The sequence below is a fragment of the Melozone crissalis genome, unplaced genomic scaffold (genome assembly GCF_028551555.1).
Source record: "Melozone crissalis strain CALT ecotype California unplaced genomic scaffold, PUWL_Pcris_2 ptg000026l_1, whole genome shotgun sequence".
NCBI classification, from domain to species: Eukaryota; Metazoa; Chordata; class Aves; order Passeriformes; family Passerellidae; genus Melozone; species Melozone crissalis.
In genome coordinates this window covers 608325-630432 of record NW_026535804.1, presented here as the reverse complement: position 1 = coordinate 630432, position 22108 = coordinate 608325, and the positions used below count along the sequence as shown (strand labels likewise).

General features: G+C 44.5%; 1 protein-coding gene across 4 annotated transcripts in view; it reads left to right on the top strand.

Moving 5' to 3' along the window:
- The window catches only part of MYH10 (myosin heavy chain 10), an 86116-nt gene that overhangs the window by 48411 nt on the left and 15597 nt on the right, over nucleotides 1–22108 (top strand). For 2 of the 4 annotated variants that reach the window (XM_054279008.1, XM_054279007.1), the window contains 19 exons: nucleotides 854–917; nucleotides 2712–2810; nucleotides 4058–4201; nucleotides 4496–4591; nucleotides 8112–8230; nucleotides 8744–8896; nucleotides 9287–9460; nucleotides 10714–10887; nucleotides 11622–11736; nucleotides 12745–12807; nucleotides 15153–15346; nucleotides 16183–16304; nucleotides 16702–16771; nucleotides 16869–17029; nucleotides 17610–17718; nucleotides 17804–17935; nucleotides 18886–19092; nucleotides 20070–20207; nucleotides 20680–20803. In XM_054279008.1, coding sequence (XP_054134983.1) covers nucleotides 854–917; nucleotides 2712–2810; nucleotides 4058–4201; nucleotides 4496–4591; nucleotides 8112–8230; nucleotides 8744–8896; nucleotides 9287–9460; nucleotides 10714–10887; nucleotides 11622–11736; nucleotides 12745–12807; nucleotides 15153–15346; nucleotides 16183–16304; nucleotides 16702–16771; nucleotides 16869–17029; nucleotides 17610–17718; nucleotides 17804–17935; nucleotides 18886–19092; nucleotides 20070–20207; nucleotides 20680–20803 — 2458 coding nt within the window. The remainder of the gene's footprint in view (nucleotides 1–853; nucleotides 918–2711; nucleotides 2811–4057; nucleotides 4202–4495; nucleotides 4592–8111; nucleotides 8231–8743; nucleotides 8897–9286; nucleotides 9461–10713; nucleotides 10888–11621; nucleotides 11737–12744; nucleotides 12808–15152; nucleotides 15347–16182; nucleotides 16305–16701; nucleotides 16772–16868; nucleotides 17030–17609; nucleotides 17719–17803; nucleotides 17936–18885; nucleotides 19093–20069; nucleotides 20208–20679; nucleotides 20804–22108) is intronic. The other 2 variants (XM_054279010.1, XM_054279009.1) reach the window with 1 other exon arrangement.

Below are 22108 nucleotides of genomic sequence, written 5' to 3'. Positions count from 1 at the left end.
GATGTCAGCATCTGGTTTGTGTTATTTTGAGCTCTGCATTTCCATCATGAACATAATCACTCTGATGGCTCCAGCTCTGTTTTCATAAAGGGACCAGTATAATTCATTCCCGATGGTCTCATCTCATGCAGAAAAAAATCATCTTTAACAGCCATTTCCAAACCTGATTTAGAAATCTCTGTCCTCCCACAAGGTGAGAGGTGGTTCAGCCTTGCCCTGCTCCTGGGAACCCAGGCAGGACTCAGAGAAGCCCAGTGGCCAATGTATTTTATTTTTTCCCCTTTTTTATTCTACCAAAGGCAGTTCTCTTGTGTTCCAGGGGATCATCAGTCTCTGGTTTGTATTGGCCAGGAGAGTGGCCTTGCTGGATTGATGTGGCAGCCCTGATTGCTTCCCTCTGATATGGCTTTTCCAAAGCCCTGGGCTCAGTGCTGTGATGGTGTCAACAGAATTGAGCCCTTAGATGAGCTGGAGAGAGACCATGGAGGCCTTTTGGAAAAGGAGGGAGAAATCCTTTGGGCCAGGCAGCACCAGAAAATGCCCCAGAGATGTGCACACCTGGAATCCCAGCCTTGCTCCCCACATCACAGTGTTTGCTCACGGAAAATGCAGCCTCACCTTCAGAGGGGTTTGGATCCCAAATAAATCTGCCCTAGGAGTTCCCCAATCCTGGAGGGTGTTTGTGTGCAGTGTGCTCCCTTGGAGTGAGCCCATGGAAGGGAAAATGTTTCCTCTGAACCTGGGAAATCCTTGAGCCATGAGTGTATTTGGGTTATCTCTGGTACGGACAGCATTGTTTTAATTTAAAAAAAAAAACCAAAGTACTTATGAAAAAATCTTCTTTCCTTTGCAGGGCAAATTCATCAGGATTAACTTTGATGTCACTGGTTACATTGTTGGGGCCAACATTGAGACCTGTATCCTTTTTCCTGCCACATCCTTGCAAAATGCAGCTACCCTGCTTTGTTTTGCTTTTAACCCTAGAATTCACTGGAATGCAGTGAGAGGTTGCCACACTTGGACATTCCTTTGACAGCATCCATCTCTCCCTTTGTTTCAAAATAACTGCTCAAATATCACAGACTCAGCAGCTTCTGTGTGCTCAGAAATCCTAAACTCCCAAATCCCACCCCCTGGAACCTGCAGGGTTTTCAGGCTGGCCTTAAAGCCAGGCTGTGTTAGAAAGGGAAACCATGTGAAATGTGCTTGTTCTGGGAACATTTCTGAAAATCCCCAGTGCCTTCCTGAGGAGGAGCTGAGCCTCCGTGTATGCCAGGAGCTCTTCTGGCTACCATGAAGGTTCAGTAACACAGGGCCTTCTATTACGCTTCATTAATTGTAATTAATACCAAAGCGAATTCAGTTTTAGCTCTAAGAGTTGTTCTTGTTTATGAGTGTAAAACCAAGTCAAAATAGTGGCACTGAAAGCCCTTCCCTGAAGTTGTTTTCTCTGTGCTGAAAATGTATTGTGTAATTTTGAGTTTTCTGGGAGAATAGCAGTGGAGTGGTCATAAAAGGATGGAGTTGGGAGTCTTGCTAAGCAACATGAAGTGAACATTGATCATAAACAATGCTGTAGTTAAGTTTCCATTTGGTTCCTGTGTTTTGAAACTGCTTGATCTGAACATTAAGTGTTTGGAATTGTCAGAAAATGTGATTTCCCAATAAGGCTGGGAAAGATCTATAGTTATTCAAAATATGCTGCAATAAGTGGGTTTTTTTTCATTCACCACAGCACAGGAATGAAGGCAGCCTTTAGGAAAGTCCAGATGAATTGTTTTGCCCAGAGCTTTGTGAAAACAGGAGGGTTTAACTCTTGGGGAATTTCTTCTTCATCACAGGAACCCATCCTTGGCATTGTCAATTCATATCCCTGTCCTGCATTTGCTTTACAATATAGGATATCAAGAAATAAAAAAATGAAATAAGATTACAGCTCATGGCAGCTAATCAGGCACTATCTGCTGCAGAAATGGAATCTGGGAGCTGTTGAAAGGCAGTGTGGATTGTTATGGAGAAAGGCAATGCTTGGAAGGAATGGCAAATGCACTTTGGATAATAAAGGACTTCTGAGTTCAGCAGCTGCTGCTTTTTGGGATTAGGAGTTCAGCTGGGACCTCAATAGAAGTGATGATGGAGAAGGATGGAGCTCCCCCTCAGCAAAAGTGCAGCTGGTCCATGGCAGACCAGCAGCTAGTCCAGGCAGTGGTGGCTACAAGGAGCAGGGGATGCAGGGAAATGTAGGGATGGAAATGTCAGGAATTGGCTGAGATGAACAGTGGGTTTCTACCAGCTGGAAATCTCTTATTTAGTCACTAAAGTCCATGTTGGACCAAGTGCAGTCACAGAATGCCAGCCTGGTTTGGGATAGAAGGGACCTCAGTGTCCATCCTGCCATGGCAGGGACACCTCTCACTGTCCTAGGGACACCTTCCCCTATTCTAGGGACCTCCCCCTGCCCCAGGGACCTCCCCCTGCCCCAGGGACACCTCCACTGTCCCAGGGACACCTTCCCCTGCTCCAGGTGCTCCCAGTCCCAGTGTCCAGCCTGGCCCTGGGCACACCCAGAGATCCAGGGGCAGCCCCAGCAGCTCTGGACATTACTCCTACAATTCTCTTTGGTCTCAGACTGATTCCCTGGCCTGCTTTGGAGCTCTCAGTAGATTTTGAAGCAGGGATTGCAGGTGGCCCTTGACTCCAGGTGACCCAAGACCTGCTGGAGAAGTCCCGAGCCGTGCGTCAGGCCAAGGATGAGCGCACGTTCCACATCTTCTACCAGCTGCTGGCTGGAGCAGGAGAGCACCTCAAGTGTAAGCTGGGAATGTCCCTTTGACACCTCTTGGGTGCTGAGTTTGTTGTTTCAAGGGTACAGGATGGGTTTGGGTTATTTTGTGGTTGTGAGTGGTGAGCTCTAAAAGGAGAGGCCAGGTAGGTTTGTCCTGAAATCACTGCTGGGTTGTGCTGGTGTTCGCAGGGGTCCCAGGACGAAGGAAGAGATGAGAATCTTGACTCCATGTTCCAGAAGGCTGATTCATTATTTTGTGATAGATATTATATTAGAAGGAAATGATATATTAAAACTATACTAAAAGAACAGAAGAAAGGATTTCATCAGAAGGCGGGAAGGGAAGGAAAGGAAAGGAAAGGAAAATCTTGTGACTGCTCACAGCCTCGACACAGGTGGCTGTCATTGGTCATCAAGTAAAAACAATTTCACATGCTGGGTAAACAATTCTTCAAATCACATTCCAAAGTAGCAAAACATGGAGAAGCTGAAGCTTCCCAGCTTCTCAGGAGAAAAGATCCTAATGAAAGGATTTTTCAGAAAATGTGTCTGTGACACTGAGTTTTATCAGATGTGCTGGGGAGCCACTCTGCCATTCCAAGGCAGTGTCTCCTCCCTGCCAAAGCCCAGTTTGGGAATCCCTGGATTGGAGTGCAAAGTTCCCAGCTGGAAACAACCAGCCCCATCTCCTCCAGCCTACAGAGAAATTGAACCCAAACCCAATGAAACCCTGGGCTTTCTTCAAGCCATGGCAGTGCTGGGATGGTTATCTCAGCTCTGTTTGGGGCTTTTTCCCCTCCTTGGGAGTTCCTGGTGGGTTGTGATAAATGAAGCTCATAAAGATACAGACTTCAGAGAACTGACCCACTCCTCCTGTAGGAGATAAGTTGTGCTCAGCATCCTTGATAGGGTCATCAATCCCCAGCTCCATTTCTGCCTGGGTCTTGTACCTTTCAGTAGAGATTTCCTTTTAAGATACTCCAGATGAGGATTTGAGATGGATCTGGGCACTGTTCTGGGGCTGGTTTAATGCGTTAAGGAGCTCGTGGAGGTTGCTGCAGGGAGAGTCTGAGTCTGGCCTCAGCTTGGGAGGTGCACTTGTATTTTTAGGGTATTTTTAGGGTTTCAGAAGCTGCTCTCCTGGCTTGTAGCCATTTCTGAGGGACTGGTTTCCCAAAGCAGAGCTGGGGAATTGAGTGAGAACAGAGCACGGGTGGGTGTGAACAGCATTGCTGAGTTATTTTTCTGTCTCTTCCCCTTCCTCCAACACAGCTGACCTGCTGCTCGAGGGATTTAACAATTACAGATTTTTATCTAATGGCTACATCCCCATCCCTGGGCAACAGGACAAGGACAACTTCCAGGAGACAATGGAAGCCATGCACATCATGGGCTTTTCACACGATGAGATCTTGTGTAAGTTATTCCAGGTCCATTTCCCTCTCTCTCTCACACACACACTCTGCTAATTTAGTGTCACCAAATTTAATGTTGCTTCAGTGTCTCTGACAGCCTGAAGAAAATGTTTGCTTAACTCCAACTGGAGTTGAATTCAAGCCATTTGCCCAAAAAGCACAGTACAAACTGTATTTCCTCCCTGAACTTCTTTCTCCTTGCAATCTGGAAGGAGAGTGACACAGAAACAGGAGGAAAATGTGTTCAGCTGAGCCCTGTGCCATGGAACTGATGCAATGTCTCTTGTTATCACAGCCATGCTGAAAGTGGTGTCCTCAGTGCTGCAGTTTGGAAACATTTCCTTTAAGAAGGAGAGGAACACAGACCAGGCCTCCATGCCAGAGAACACTGGTGAGTTCCCATGTCTGGGGGAGTCCTTGGGCTTGTGCTGAGCTCTCTGCCTACCCTGCCCTGTCCAGGGCAATCTTGGCAAGCACAGAGCAGTGCTGAGCATCCTTGGGAGGGCTCTGGGCTGATGGCACCAACAAACAATTCCTAAACCTCTGCCTTCCATCTCCTGCTGCAGACAAATGCACTGTCCATCAGGGGAATTGATGCTGTTTGCATTGCTGCTAAGCTTGGAACAAGTATTTTGGTTGTAATCTTGTTTATTGCTCTCTCCAAAGATTTAAGCCCTAGCAAGAAGTTCATGCTTAAATCAGTTTGTTTGCTTTGGTTGCTGAGAGCAGTTTTGTTGCCAATGATAAGAGCCCTGGAGCCAAGCACAACTTCCCTGGTGCAGTGGCTGAGGACAGGAATGCTGCATTTAGAGCAGGCTCATTGCTGGAGTGTCCTGGCAGTGTGGCTGACACTGAATTTATCAGTGCCTGCAATGCAATCAGCATTTGGAAGGATACATTTCTTCCCCCACCCAAAAAAAAAAAAGCTGCTGAGAGGCACATTTGAGGTTTTTATTGCAGGCTGCAGTGCCAGCCCTTGAAATGTTCTCATGAGAGGCAGTTTGGAGAGCTGGCATCAGTGGAGAGGCAGGGGAACCCCCATTCCCAGGAGCTGCTGACATGGACAGCTCACCTTCTTGTCTGGTCTCATTCTGTGGCTGCCCCAAATTCCTGAGCACCTGGGTCACTTGCAAAGCCCAAAATTGTCCTTTCTGAGGGCAGTGGTGCTGCCCAGGTTAAAGGTCAGTAGTTACTGACCTGGCTTGTGGCACTTTCTGTGTTGCAATGGGGAGAAAAGGTGGGTGAGGGGTTAATTTCTTTGGCTTTTCCTGCTGGTTTAGAGAATTCACCCAGGTCATGTCCATGTGGAAGGTGTGATGTGGAAAGACACAGATGCTTCCTGGCTGTCTTTAGGTGCATTATCATTGGTTTTAGACATCAATTCTGAATTACAACACTGACTATAAATACATTGATACTCTTGGATATTTATAGTACTAGATCCAAAATTCTGACTTCTAAAGCCAAAAGGATGAAAGGCTCAGATCACAATTAAAGCATATTTTTGCCCTCTTGTGTTTAAGAATTTGGTGATATGGTTTAAGTTATTGCATCTTTCTGAAGGAATTGAGGGTAACTGATCTCTCTTTTCTTGTCACATCCCATTGTGAGGGTTTCCCTGCATTCTCTGCAGAAATCAGGGTGTTCCTGCAGGGACTGCCGTTGCTCAGAGCCTGGGTGTGACACAGTCAGGCACTGCCTCTGTGGGTGGGAGCAGTTTGTGTGGGCATGAGATGGGAACCCATTCAAAGAACATGGCAAGCACATTCTCCCCTGGAGATGGGAAATGGAGATAAAAAAATCCTGGGCTCAAGTACAGCTATCAGAGCAGCCACAGAGCCTTTGTGGCTCAGGAGGATGGAGAAGCTGTGCTTGGAGAGTCAGTTCATGATCACCAGGTTGGGAAGGGACCTTGCAGCGGGGAGGGCAAAAGTTCAAAGCAACCTCATAAAGTTCATGTTCACCTCTGACAGGAGCTCCTCAGTATCTTGGCTTTGTAATTAATTCAGAACTTTCTGTCCAAATCCAGCAGTAATAAACATGGGTCAGGACATCAGGGTTTTCTCCAGTCCCACTTTTTAAATTGTCCTTTCTCATTACAAGCAAACAAGGAGATGCCCTGCCTGTGGCAGGGGGTGAACTGGGTGATATTTGAGGTCTCTTCTACCACCTGCTCTGGATTATTGGTTGGGATCTCACCTGCTGTGGTTTATTGGGATCATTCTCACCTGCTGTGGTTTATTGGGATTTTTGGCTGGGATCTCACCTGCTGTGGTTTATTGGGATTATTGGCTGGGATCTCACCTGCTGTAGTTTATTGGGATCATTGGCTGGGATCTCACCTGCTGTGGTTTATTGGGATTATTGGCTGGGATCATTCCTGCTGTGGTTTATTGGGATCATTGGCTGGGATCTCACCTGCTCCTGCTGTGGTTTATTGGGATCACTGACTGGGATCTCACGTGCTGTGGTCTATTGGGATCATTCTCGCTTGAAGCACAGTTATGACTAACTGGAAAGGCTGGAACAATAAATTCCAAGCCCCTGGGTTATGCAGGGAGCTGAGTGTGGTATTTGGGGTGCCCTGGGACCCTCCTTCCTTGCACTGCAATATCCTTTACAGCATCCCCTGGCTACTTAATATTTTCAAGTTCTTGTTTTATTTGTTTGTTTTAAAGATCCTGAGAGCACTTCCTGCTTGGCCCCTGAGGTTGTGAGTTTTATCTGATGTGCTGGTGCAGATTTGTGTGCTCAGAGCCCAGAAATGCTCCTGTTTGTGGCTCAAGTGAAGGAGTGCTCAGTTTGTGACACTCCCCTGATCTCACTGCTTGTGTGTCAGGTCATGAACCCTTCTAGTGAGCATATGGCCAGACAGAGAATCTCAACATTAAAAAGCAATAATAGTTTTCTTAATACTAAAGAAAAAATAATGCAGCAAAACCTCACTTATATTAGTATGAACATCTGTTTTCCAATGCTGGTTTGAAAAAACAACTTTTTATTTTCATTTTGACAGTAAAAGAAGCTATCAGATGATAAAGATAAGGGGCCAAGTTCTTACTGGGTGGTGTGGAGAGCTTCCTGCTAAAGGGCAACACTTCCCTGGACCTAAAAATACCTTCAGTGTCAATGTCATTTTTAGAAGTGTGGAGTCACAAACACCCAAGCTCCTGGGCCTCGTGTTCAGGGGAGGGACTGATGCAGCAGGAGCCTGGAGGGCTGGGGTGGGTAATGCACATTTAAATAATGAAATTACATCAGGAGGCTCCTGCTGTTGAAGTGCCCTGCTGCCTGTGGTGTTGTTCTGTGTGAAATATTGGAATCCCAGGCTGGTTTGGGTTAAAGATTATCCCATTCCAACCGCTTGCCATGGCAGGGACACCTCCCAGTGCGCCAGGCTGGCCTGGGGAGTGCTCAGCTCCCTGACAAGGTGGCACAGCCCTGCTTTGGGCTGGCACAGCTTTGGGCTGGCACAGCCCTGAGCCAGGTTTTAAGGCACCTTTAGGATGGTGGATTTGATGTGTGATGTCCCAATCCTGTCCTTTTTTCCTGGGCATCAGAAAAGGGATCTAAATGAGCTGTTAATGAGCTGACCTCTGATGAATTCCAGCCTTTCCCTGCTCCCCAGGCACATCCAGCTGTGTTCCTGTGGAGAGCTCTGCCAGCCTTGGGGACACAGCCCCCGGGGCTGGCACTGACCTGGGCACTGACTTGGGCACCTGTGCTGGCTCCTGAGATGCCACCTCCTGGTGAGGAGCTGCTCCAGGTGTCAGGGCAGGGTCTCAGTGCTCCCTTTGTCTCTCTGTCCCTCTGTCCCTCTGTCCCCATGTCCGTCTGGCCCTGTATCCCCATGTCCCCGTGTCCCTCTGTCCCCGTGCTCCTGTGTCCCTGTGTCCGTGTGTCCCTCACAGTCGCACAGAAGCTCTGCCACCTGCTGGGAATGAACGTCATGGAGTTCACCCGTGCCATCCTCACCCCCCGCATCAAGGTGGGCCGGGACTACGTGCAGAAAGCCCAGACCAAAGAACAGGTAAGCTCTGAAAGGGCCACAAAGCCCAGACCTAAGAACAGGTGAGCTCTAAAAGGTCCAGAGAGCTCAGACCAAAAAACAGGTGAGCTTTAAAAGGTGCTTTAAAGGCCGAGGGAAGCTGTCTCGTCCTCCTTAGCTCCTAACAAAGACAATTGGCTTTGAGTGTTTGCTGCTCTCTTAAAGCTTCACTGTCTTTGTGAAATGTTCTTATATGGTAAAAATCATCTGTAAAGTAGAAGAAACCTTTCCATTTCCTTGACTTTCTCTTGGTTTCGTCCTTTCATGTTGTGACGTTATCAAATACTTGGAGACCTTTTGTTTTTATGGAGCAGTTTAGAAAGAAATTTTTCTTAACATTGATCAAACTCCAAACCATTCCTACTGCTTGTTTTCATTCCTCACTGGTGTTAACTCCATCCAGCTTCTTCCTTTACTGAGTTGTGATAACATCCATGTCTGTGTCCTTTTGATGGCTTTTCCAGGGTAAATAAATGTTCCTGTTTGGGTTTGCAGGCGGACTTTGCAGTGGAAGCCTTGGCAAAGGCCACCTACGAGCGCCTGTTCCGCTGGCTCGTGCACCGCATCAACAAAGCCCTGGACAGGACCAAGCGCCAGGGAGCCTCCTTCATTGGCATCCTGGACATTGCTGGCTTCGAGATCTTCGAGGTACAGGGAGATGTCGCTGCTCAGGTTTTCCTTTTCCTCTTTCTGTGGGGTCAGGGCAGCTGCAGAGGCACCGAAAGCAGCGTGGTCTGAGGTTACACGAGGGGTTGGTTTGGGGTGTAAAGGCTTTGACAGCCCAAAGTTGCAGTGCCAGAAAGTCATTATTTAATCTTTAATCCTTCTTTATGTGTGGTAGTTGTTCCTACTATAATTTAATAATTCCTACTATAATTTATGTTAAGGAGATTGGTAGAATTGCATTTCAGTTTTCTTTGTGTTACATTCGAACTTCACAAAGTTTTGGAGAATTTCCTTATAAAGTCAAATTTTTGCCTCCCAGATCTGCGGTGCCTTGTCACTAACTCATTCTTGAACACTGATGTTGTTTTGTAGCTGAACTCCTTTGAGCAGCTCTGCATTAACTACACCAATGAGAAGCTGCAGCAGTTGTTCAACCACACCATGTTTATCCTGGAGCAAGAGGAATATCAGCGAGAGGGCATCGAGTGGAACTTCATTGATTTTGGCCTGGACCTGCAGCCTTGCATTGACTTAATTGAAAGACCTGTAAGTTTGCACATGAATAATGCTCTGAGGAGGAGAGCTTGGAGTGCTGACTGTGTTTTTTGCTGCCTGCAAATAAGACATTTCTTTGTAGAGCTGTCATTAAAAGGGAATTAACTGGAATGCTGAAGCTCAAATCTAAAATACCGTGTATTGTTAATAAAAGGATTTATCCAGAGGGGATTTTGCCCTCATGTCAGTGTAAAACACTCAGCTCAAGATATGAAGCTGCTATTTTTATACCTTTTCCCCTAGTACTAATGAAGTCATTAATCCTGTCAGTGTCATTAAACTGTGCCATTGTGGTGTAGAAACTTTTTGTGGTGTAGAAAGTTTTCCCAAGACTTGTGGTAGACTTCCTTCATTGGAAATCAATAGCAAAATTCCTGAAACTTTGTGTAGAGTAGAGTTTCCCCTCAGAAAATTGCCTTGTAAATAGGAAAACAGGATCTTAAAAGTGGTTTTAGTCACTGTGGTTTTTAACATCCTCCTCTGGCTGCTGAATCCATGGAAGCTGAGGAGCAGATGGGGAGAACTGAGACTCCTGAAAGTTTGTTCTGTCCATCTCAGAACCTTTTAAATGAAACCTGGGCCAGTGCAGGTACTCTCTTGCCTGTTTCTGTGTATCCTGGGGTGCAGGGGAGCTCCCAGTGCTGCTGTGCATCCTGACCAGCAGAAAAGCTGCATTCCTCTTTCCCTGGGGGAAAAGGGAAATTTGGTTTCACTTATCAAAGGTCTGCACTTTGTGTGTGGAACTGAGAAAGTTGTGCCACCTTGGAAGGTAAAACCTTCTCCAAAGGAGGACAAGTGTGGCTGCTCTCAGTGTGCACATGTTTAGGTGAATATCCTAACACACCTCAAATTATTTATTAACTTCAAAGCAAACCTCTGTACCCTCCCAGTTGTTCTGTAATTGTGATGCCAGATACATGGAAACATCTCTCACCAAATGGGTGAACTTTGCATTCCCTCAGAACCTTTTAAGTATAAAGCTTTGCAAAGCAAGGCTCTGGTCAGCAATGACCAGCTCAGTGGTGTGCCCATGGATATTGGAATGAGTTTGTTTGAGTCAGCCATAGCATCCTTCTTGACCTGGACTCCCCCACAGCTTGTTTTAACTGAAATAAGCCTTGGAGTATTTTGGACTACCCTTATTGTGATGTTCAGTGGTGCACTGGAAATATTAAACTTAAAAAAATTAATATATATGTATATACATCTATAAAACATGAACACATTCCTTACCTGCTTTTCAGGCAAATCCTCCTGGTGTGTTGGCATTGCTGGATGAAGAATGCTGGTTCCCTAAAGCTACTGACAAGACATTTGTGGAGAAATTGGTCCAAGAGCAAGGAACTCATTCCAAGTTCCAAAAGCCAAGACAGCTAAAGGACAAAGCAGACTTCTGCATTATTCACTATGCAGGGAAGGTAAGGACTCACCATTAAATTCTATTTGGAAAAGTTGGTTTGGGGAAAGTTCTCTGCTTTCCTGCCAAAGCCTGGATGCAAAAATAGACAGCTTCTGCCTTGGTTGGAGCAGAACCATGCTGGTCTACAGAGATTTCAGAGAATCTCTGTAGGGAATTAGGGAATTTTAGGGCTCTCTGGGTTGGGATGAAACCCAGGTTGGTGTCAGTGATTTTTTAGCTGCTGAGCTGGGGTTTATTTGTAAATCACAGGTTTGGCCCTTTAAAGATAAGAATTTGTTTTCTGTATAGAACCAAGTGTTTAAATGTAAATACTGTAGAGAAATTCTAAAAAATCATGCTGCAGCACATCCTTAGTTTACTCTCCAGTAATTTAGATAAAGTAATTGGTGTCTATCCTAGATCTGGTTTTACATCTTCGCAATGAAACTTTCTTTGGCAATAAAGTGGGCAGCAAATAAATACCCAGCTGTCAGTAAGAAAGCAGTCAGATTGCTGAATTTTGAAGAAAACCCCATTTACTCTTCCAAAAGCAAACTTGTGGTACTTTGAGCTGTCCTAAGGAGGCTCAGCCAGCAAATGTGAGCACCAGGCAGGGCTGGTTCTGAGCTTGGAGCCAGCCTTGGTGGTTCTGAGCTTGGGCAGTGAGAGGAAAGCACCTCTGATGTTTGATGCTGAGAAATGGAAACCTGGAGCTGGTTTTGCTCTGAGCCTGAGCCCTTGGCTGCCCTGCAGGTGGACTACAAGGCAGATGAGTGGCTGATGAAGAACATGGACCCCCTGAATGACAACGTGGCCACGCTCCTGCACCAGTCCTCGGATAAATTTGTGGCTGAGCTCTGGAAGGATGGTAAGAGAGCTCTGAGTACAGATTGTTGGTGATTTCACCTTGCTGGATGAGTTGTTTGGGGTGGTTTTTTAATGCCTGTTCCTTCCTCACCCTCCACTTCTCCATTGTAAATCCCTACAGCATTTTCTCTCTTACTTAGTGCCCAAAGTCCACCAAGGAAGCTGAGTTGCACCTCTGGTCCCTTGCACATGTACCATTTCTGAGTAGCTGCTTCTCATGTTCATTACTGGAACTGATACTCACTTATTTCTTGTTTCTCTGTGTCCAATTTCATGTGGAATCTTGTCCAGAACTCTTGGTTGGGACTTGCTGCAGTGGAGTCCTGAGTGTGAACAGCTGGGGTGGTTCTTGCTGTTGGTAAAGCACTGTAAACACTGTGTCTGTGAGCACCAGCGCAGTTATTTCCTGTGCAGTGGTGGGTGGTGCTCTGGAAATCCACATCTCCTAAAATTTATTGCAATAGCAGCTGTAGCAGTGCTGAGATTAAAATCAAATCCTGTTTTAGCTGCACACTGCTGCTCAGCCAGGTTACCTGCCCATCACCTGCAAGTATTTATCAGTACTTGCACCGAATGACTCCAAAAAGCAGAAATAGCCACATAAATACTTAGCAGGGACTTTTCTATTCTGCTTTTTAACATCACAGTGTATATTTACATGTCACAGGATATAAACCCTTCAATTTGTTACTTGAGGAGGAAATGCAGCTTGTGATTTAGGTGGTGCTGGAGGTTAATGCTGAGTTTCCCTCTTTGGGCAGCCACAGAGAGCAGCTTTAATGAATCTGTAAAGAACTTTTTGGTTGGGGATCTGCCCCTTTCCCACAGAGCAATTTTGTTTTGCTCCAAATCCTCACACCCTCTTCCCACAGACCATTGAGATGTGCATGGGATATGTTGTGGCACAGTGAAGTGTGTTTGCAATTGATGAACCTGTTGTTTTTACTAACTCAAGTGTCTTGTGTATCTGCTCTTCTGTCTTTGTGTTTCTGCTGTTTCTCTGCCTTAGAGATTCAGAATATTCAGAGAGCCTGTTTCTATGACAATATTTCTGGTCTTCATGAGCCACCAGGTGAATGGATATAAAACACTAGGCCTACTAAAGGCAGGGCTGTTGTACCTCCAGGAGAACCATTTTTGCTCGTAGGCTTGCATGAACTTCTCATTTCATGCTGAATTTAGGTAAAACCCCCCCAGCCCCCCTGGGGCCCCCAGTGCATTCCTGTCCAGCTGCTGCTGCACACACACAAAGCATCTCCAGTTTTGCATTGCAGATGAAAAGGTTTGTTGCTTCCTGGTTCCATGAGGAGATGTAGAATTGCCTCTAAAAGTGACAATTCTGGTAGCTGCAAGCATTTGAGAGAATGCAAAAGCTTTGGAACACTATCAAGCTTCTTTCTGCAGTCCAACATTGACAAAACTCTGGGATCTTTAGGACGTGGCTGTGTCCTTTTGGGAGGAGAGCTCAAGAATGTTTTGAAGTATCAGGATGAGTGCTGCAGTTTTAGTGGGGGTAGAAAGTGAAATAAACTTCTTCCAGCCCTGTTGGAATTGTTCTTTTATTTAAAAGCCTATTAATTTTAATATTTATGTAAGCTGCAGATGTTTTTTGGGGTATTGAGAAATCAAGAAGTGCACTTGGAATATCTTTGAAGACACTTTAGATATTTAATTCAACTTCCTCATCCTTCTTGGATTCCTCTCCCCAAGTTTAGAAGCACAAGGATGTGAAGGTTGTGCCCTCAGATTTTGGGTTTATCTCTCACCACTCCTGATAGATCCCATCCTTGAGGAAACCAGGGATATTCCTAAAGGAATTCCTGCAGAGCTTTGACCCAGGAGCTCCAGCCAGGGGTGGTGGCCCAGCCATGCAGTTCATGCTTTAACCTATAGGCAGAGCACACGTTTAACTCCAATCATCCTGTTTCGAACATAAATCACCCTCCTAGAGCTGGAGCACAGAGGGGAGCAGCACAAAACTGCAGGATCAGATCTGTGTGCCAAATTGTAGGAAGTACAAGGTGAAATAAAGCTGAGTGGTTGCAGTCCTTAGCGGGGCCTTGTGGCTGCAGGTTTCTAATATTGGCAATCATTTAATTCTCTAGAAAACTGACTCCTGTAGTCTCCGTCTCATGTCTGATTTGGGACTAAATTCTGCTTCGAAACAAATATTTGGGATTTGACCTTATAAACACCTTACCACCTACTTACTTCTCCAAATTTAATAAGTTTAATTCTTGTGTTCAAAACCCTGTGGAGGATCCAGGCTCTGCTCTACACACAAGACTTAAAACTGATTATTCAGATTTGCTGCCCTGTATTTCTCTGCTTTTAATTTTCCTTTTTTTTAATAGACCTTTGACCAGTCGAATATTAGGAAGAAATTAAATAGTGTCCCTTACTTGTCAGATATTTCTAGTAGCAAAGCATAATTCCCTCTGCTTTGGTTTAAATGAATTTGAAAATAATGACGAAAGTGAAGATGTAGCCTACAAATAGATTCTTGTTTCTGGCTGCCCAGCTTGGATTTCATGGAGAACCCCCAAATGTTGGGATCTGCTCTGTCCTGAGAAGCACCAGCTGTAATTACTGAGGTGTTAAACCACCTGTGTATCTTTTATTGAACTGTTTAACAATTCTTGACTTGCACATGGAATCACCTTCAAGGTTTTAATAATGGCACTCACATTTTCTAATTGTGCTTCTGAAAAACAAACCCTTGAGATTCTTACCCAAAATGTTCCAAAAAATCAAAGATAAGTCTCTATTCTGATGCTTTATTAAAGGCAGCTTGGAAGTGCTTTGGTGTGGAGTTTTCCTGGTTGGAAACTTGTCTTTTGGGCAGGGAGATTTTTCCAGGTGTATTTAAAAGTGGGAAGAACTCTCCCAAACAGCAGCTGAGCACAAATCTGGCAGACACTTTTTTTCCCTCTTGTCATTGAAATAACACCATTTCCAACTCTTCTGGAAATTTCTATTAAAACTATTTCTATGAAATAAAGTCAGGTTTAAGCTATTCTATTTAACCTGTTCTATTGTCATAAGTGACTTTTCACGCACAGATGTGTAATTGCAAATGTTCAACCCATGAACACTGTGCACTGTAAGCACTCAGACAGAGAGCTGCCTGTGAACTGGCATTTACATCTGTACAAAGTGATTTAAACACAAAACAGCTTTCCTGGTCATGTAGAACTGCAGGTAAAGAGCTGGATATCTCAGCCTGTACCTCCTGAAGCTGCACTCGTGTGCTGGATGAGTCTGTGGCTGTTGGTCCCCGAGCTTGTGTCGCGGTCCCGCTGCGCCGCCTCGCCCGCCAGCGCTGTCCCCGGCTTCTGCTGCTGCTCCCGTGCCACCAGGGCCACCCTGGCAGCCCCTCGGGGCAGCCACTCAGCCCTTGCCTCTTGTCCCCTGCAGTGGATCGCATCGTGGGGCTGGACCAGGTGACGGGCATCACGGAGACGGCCTTTGGCTCAGCCTACAAGACCAAGAAGGGCATGTTCCGCACCGTGGGCCAGCTCTACAAGGAGTCCCTGACCAAGCTGATGGCCACGCTGCGCAACACCAACCCCAACTTTGTGCGCTGCATCATCCCCAACCACGAGAAGAGGGTAGGGGCTGCAGGCCACTCCTGGTGTCTGCTTCTCCTTGGTCTCACCTACCCTGAGCCCTGCGGCCTGCCCGGGCCTTCCCTCTCCACTCAGGGCTGTCACACTGGGCACTGGCTACTCAGAGTTCCCTGCACGTGCCCTGACTCACCCAGATGGCTTCTGGCCTGAACAACTGAAAGTACACTTTGCCACTGTAATAATTGATTTAATAATAGAATTTAATTTAATTTATAATTTATTTAATCTATAATTTAATAATATAAATTTATTTTATAATTAATTTAATAATATAATTTAATTTATAATTTATTTAATTTATTTAATTTATAATTTAATTCATTTAATTTATCATTTAATTTATTTATCATTTAATAATATAAATTAATTTTATAACTTTTTAAATTATTAATTTAATACCAGTTAAAAGAATCTGTGTTTTATTTTGTCCAGGCTGGAAAACTGAAAGTACACTTTGCCACTGTAGTAATTAATTTAATAATATAATTTAATTTTTAATTTATAATTTATTTAATCTATAATTTAATTTATAATTTAATAATATAAATTAATTTAATAATTAATTTAATACCAATTAAAAGAATCTGTGGTTTGTTTTGTCCAGGCCGGAAAACTGAAAGTACAGTTTGCCACTGTAATAATTAATTTAATAATATAATTTAATTTTTATTTTTTAATTTATTTAATCTATAATTTAATTTATTTAATCTATAATTTAATTTATTTAATTTCTAATTCTATAATACAAATTATTTTTATAATTAATTTAATAATTAATTTAATACCAATTAAAAGAATCTGTGTTTTGTTTTGTCCAGGCTGGAAAACTGGACCCACACCTGGTTCTGGATCAGCTCCGCTGCAATGGGGTTTTGGAAGGAATAAGGATTTGTCGGCAGGGATTCCCAAACAGGATTGTGTTCCAGGAATTCAGGCAGAGGTAATAGCAGCAGCAACACCCATTTCAGTTCCTAGGAGCTAAAGTTCCTTTTTAAATAATTGAAGACCCCACATTCCTCCCTTCTCCCCCAGCACAGCTCAAAGAAAATCAAAACCTGATTGTGAGGCCTTGAATTTCATATGTTTAACTACTGCAGTTTATTCTGAAGGCAGTAGGCAAGGGGAACAATCCAAAGTTGGCTGCTGGAAAAGATTCCTGGAGGAATTCCCTAACTGTGCACTTGGTCACTGTAGTTCATGCTACAAATCACTAAGTTTATACTATAAATCACATTGCCCATTGCTGAGTGTAAAGGTGTTTTTTCATTTATAAGTTTATACTAAAAATCATCTTGTTTATTGCTGAATGTAAAAGTGTTTTATCATTTGCCTTCCAGGTATGAGATCCTCACTCCCAATGCAATTCCCAAAGGTTTCATGGATGGTAAGCAGGCCTGTGAGCGTATGGTAAGTGTCCATAGCTAAATATTGTCTAAACATTGGAAAATTTCCCTAAATTGTCCTTTTCTTGGTGTAACAACAACACCCTTGCCTGTGTGTTCAGATCAGGGCCTTGGAGCTGGACCCCAACTTGTACAGAATTGGACAGAGCAAGATCTTCTTCCGAGCTGGAGTCCTGGCACACCTGGAGGAAGAGAGGGACCTGAAGATCACAGACATCATCATCTTCTTCCAGGCGGTGTGCAGGGGATACCTGGCCAGGAAGTGAGTGTGCTCTGGGACTGGATCTTCCCTTGGCTCTCCCAAGCCCCTCTGATGGGGAGCTGTGCTTTAAAACTTGAATTTTAGGAGAGATTTTCTGAGTGTGCTGCCTGAGGAACTGTAATTGTATCCTGGGTATTAAGAGGATTTTTGCCTGGGGAGAATTTGCACCTTCATTCCTTAAGAATATCTCCTTTCCCTGCTCTAGCCTTTGTGGCACACACAGCCCTAAACAGTGGCTGCAAATTCCTTTGTCTCTCCTCCTGTCCCACTGGAGGTTCCTGGAAGTTCTTTGGAAAGCTGCTTTTTAAAAATTAAAGTACCTAATCCATCCTGATTTTGTCTTTTTAAGAAAAAAAACCTGTTGAGAGTAAGAGCAAACAGACTTTTTATTGGAAATGATGAATGCAGCTCTTGCTCTGACTCTGTCGGAACAAGAACTCATAAATTCACTGTAGTTACTGAAACTTATAAATAAGGCTATTTATGGTGTATAAGTCTTGTAGGGTTGTGTAACCTAAAAATTAAATGATGGTCAGCTGTATTTAACACATCTATTTATTTAACTTCTTGTTCTCTTCAGGGCCTTTGCAAAGAAGCAGCAGCAGCTGAGTGCACTGAAAATCCTGCAGAGGAATTGTGCTGCATATTTGAAGCTGAGGCACTGGCAGTGGTGGAGAGTCTTCACCAAGGTTCCTCCTGTTCTGTCTTTTCTCTTTCATTCACCTATAAATAGCTGAGGGCAGGCTCTCACATCTTCATTTCCCACCTGTGCAGGTGAAGCCTCTTCTGCAGGTCACTCGTCAGGAAGAAGAACTTCAAGCCAAGGATGAGGAGCTGATGAAGGTGAAAGAAAAACAGACAAAAGTGGAGGCAGAGCTGGAGGAAATGGAAAGGAAACATCAACAGGTTTGTGTCCAAGATCAGCTTTTGATATGCAGGACATGGATTATTGTGCTGTGTCCCATGTGAGGGAGCCAAGGAGGGTCAGGTGAGCTGATTCCCACTCTGCTGGAGTGTGGAATGGGAAGATACAGCCCTGAAATGTGGAATAGGGATGCAGGAACATGTTACCAAAACAAAACCTGATTTTGTGGCCTTCCCTGGTTTACAGGAGAAATTCAGTGGCAGTGTCATTCTGTGCCTGGGCTGGGCAGGCTGTGGGCAAACATTTGGGGCAGCTGTGCAGATCTTTGGTGGCTTTCTGTGCTGGCAAAAACTTGGTGAATAAAGGAAGAGCAGTTCCAGTGTCACCTGGAGAGACAAGGAGCTGATGGATAGACCCTCAGTGGGTGGGGGCACTCCAGGGCTGGCAGGCAGTGCCTTCATTCCAGTGACAAGGATGGGGACTGGGACTGGCCAGAAGTGCCAGGATCAGCCCACGGCACTGCCCGGCCACCCTGCAGGAAATGCTGCTGGAGCCAGAGCTGGTGTCCTCTGAACTGCTGCTAAATTATAATTATTTATTATATTGTAGCTTTATGTCTTTTTGTAACTTTTATCTTTTTGTTTTCCTTGTGAGAGGAATTCTATGAACAAGATACGTACTAAGATTGATAACTACAATGGAAATTCTGGGTGCTGCAAGAAATCATGTTAGCAATTTGGTAGATGTTTGGCCATTGTTTCCTCAAATTTAAATTAATCTCAGCAGATTGTTAGGAGGCAGTCAGAGATGTCTCTCTATAAAAGTAGCAAAAGCCTCTTCTGGAAGCCCTTGGTGTGGGATGTGGACATGGGAGGCAGGAACTGGAGCACAATGTGGTCTTGAAGTTCCTCTGTGGCTGTCACAGGTGTAATCTCTCACCAGAGTCTCTGAAGTATAATTTTTAAAGCTTCACTGCCTTTTGTATTTGCAGGTGCTGGAGGAGAAGAACATCCTTGCAGAGCAGCTCCAGGCTGAGACAGAGCTCTTTGCAGAGGCTGAGGAGATGAGGGCTCGCTTGGCTGCCAAAAAGCAAGAGCTGGAAGAAATTCTCCATGATTTGGAGTCCAGGGTTGAGGAGGAGGAGGAAAGAAACCAAATATTGCAGAATGAGAAGAAGAAGATGCAGGGCCATATCCAGGTATGGTTATCAGTGGTGACTGGAGGTGGGGAAGTGGGATGGGAAAGCTCCCTCAGCTTCTCTACAGGACAGAGGAATTTGGCTCCTGAGTGGAATAAAATGATTCTCCTCTCCTCCCCTCTCCTCTCCTGCCCTGCCCTGCCCTGCCCTGCCCTCATGTCACTTGTGAGAGAAATGTTCCTTTTGGACTGAAATCCAGGGAACATCATGAGGAAATGACTCCTTTGACTTCACTAAGACAATGTCATTTCCTCCAGGTTACTTGATTGAGGTGTTTTTGAAAATCAGATTATTTAGATGCTTCCTTTTGAATAATGGTGGCCCTGAAAAAGGGAGCAGCTGAGAACTTACCTGTCTTGAAAAATATTAAAAGTAGTTGAAGAGGGAATAAACTCCACTTCTCACAGCTTTTGATGCAATTAAAAATGTCTATTAATCATATTTAAATGAATCATGTTTAAACCCTCAAAAGCACAGGGCATTATTGCTTTTTAACTCTTGTGTCAATAACTGAACTGGCTCAGCTGTGATACTGAAATAAGGAGGGTTGTTTCCTGTGGAATCTCTTCCCAGATCCTGCTGTTTTTCCACCAGGTGCCCCATTCAGGTGCAGTGTGCTGGGAAGCCTCTGACCAATCAGCCTGATCTGATTGGCTGTCATTAATCACAGATTTTTTATTTTATAGTTGGAATTAGGAGGGTGAAGCCTGTGGCAGTGAGTTTGTGTTTTGTAGAGAGCGCATTTCACCTGAAGCTGCAATCCAGAGCATCAAAAATTCCATGTGCATCCCATGGCCCTTCATTCCTCACCAGATCATTCATCCTGTCAATGAATCTAACAAAGCAAATGTGGGTTTGCTGTGTGTTAGGGCTAAAGGCTTTTCAAAATAACACATCTTTGTCACTGAGTTAAAAAAACCCAAGTTACCACCTGGATAACCTGGGAAATGCTCAGATGCAGTTGTCTCTGTTCCCAGGACCTGGAGGAACAGCTTGATGAGGAGGAGGGAGCTCGGCAGAAGCTGCAGCTTGAGAAAGTGACAGCTGAAGCAAAGATCAAGAAGATGGAGGAGGAGATCCTGCTGTTGGAGGACCAAAATTCCAAATTTCTGAAGGTGGGAGCAGTGTGCATGGTGGAGGTGCCAAGGGACAGCTCCCAGAGCTGCTGTCACAGGGTCTGAGGCACCTTTGGGGTGTGAGACACTGGAGAGAAGTTTGGGCTGACATTCCAGAGGGAATTTGTCATGCACTCTTCCCAGTTTCGTGACTATCCCAAATCTTAGAGCTGGAAAAATGGTTTGTAGCTGCCATTGTTCCCTGCAAACAGTGCTGTCCTAAAGGCAGGCCTGCTGCGTGCTGAATTGCAGGCCTCTCTTGGAAAATAAATGTTCATGGTTCCAAACAGTTCCAATTGATCCTTGATATTGACAATCACTTGAAATAAGATCTGTATCAGAAACAAAATATGTAATAGAACCTTGTGCTGTCTGACAGCCCCTGTGGGTTCTGTACATTCCTTTATTTGCACTGCTCAGGGACTCTGGAAGCTGTGTTGAAGTTATTTTCCCTCTCCTCTCTCCTCCCCAGGAAAAGAAGCTGATGGAGGATAGGATTGCTGAGTGCTCTTCTCAGCTGGCTGAAGAAGAAGAAAAAGCCAAGAACTTGGCCAAGCTGAAGAACAAGCAGGAGATGATGATCACTGATTTGGAAGGTTTGTAGTGCTTTATTTTATTGAGCAGCCTGCTCTGGTGGAAGGTGTCCTGCCCAAGGAATGAGCTGAGCTTTAAGGTCTCTTCCAACCCAAACCATTCCATGATTCCACCTAAAATGGTTCCATTCCTTTAGCCATTTATTTCTGGTTGTTTTGCCAGTGCTGTCACAAGTTAAACCTGACCCATATGCAACCCTTCTTGATTTGGTGTTGTTTTATTTTAATTACTATAGATACTGCACAACATTAACGAGCTGCCAAGTGAAAGTTGCAAAATAAAAGAGAAAGTTGTTCTCTGAGCCCTAATTTGGGAATGCTTCCTGCACTTGGTGTGTTGGGGCCTGTCTTGGTGCATATTTTGAGTCTGATGTGCTTCTGGAAGGATATCAGAGTTTTACCTTATCTGTGCAGGCAGGTGCTGAGCTAACAGGGGTAGCAGTGATTGATGAGCCTTATCTTTAACTGTTCATTCAGACTCTTTAAGGTGGGTCTAAGCAAGCTTTACTCGCTGGAAAATAATGCTGGAGTAGCTTTGTGCTTAAATCAGGACTAGGAACTTGACAGATGTGTTTGGTTACAGAGCTAGTCCAAGACTGATGGCCTTAGAAGTGGAAATTAAAGCTTGTATTTAAGGCATGCAATTTCTTGGCTAGGAAAGCAGAGTAAAATGATATTTATTCTTGGAGATGACTCAAGAAGCCATTAAGGTCTCTCTGCTAGAGTCTTGTCACTGCTAGGCACTGATATTTGGGGAAAAAAATTAATTCAGTTTTCTGGGAACTCTCTCAATTACAAAATTGGGTCTTGTGACACTGCTGTCAGTGTCACTCATCAGGAACTTCATGTAAAAACAGAGGGAAAAGTACAAATCTTTGGGAATGTGAAACTGCTTGGAGAAAAGCAGAGTTACCTTAGGTTGTCTGGAAACCCCAAACAGCCCAGGGTGGCCCTGAGGTGGTTCCTGACCTTGGCTCCCTTTCCATCCTGTCCAGGAGCTTTGGAAAGGGTGTGAGGGAAATCCCTGCACTGAGGAGCCACAAGGGATTGAACAAGGGAATGAACTCCTGCTGTCACTCAGAATTGTACATTTGTGCCATTTATTGTACATTTGTGCCATTTATGCCCTTAGAACTGGGCTGAGGCTGTGAACATTACATTACATCACATCATATTACATTACATTATATTACATTATATCATATTCTATTCTATTCATGCTATACTAAAACTATACTAAAGAAAGAGAAAGGATACATCAGAAGGCTGAACAAGAATGAATAATAAAAACTCACGACTGACTCTTCA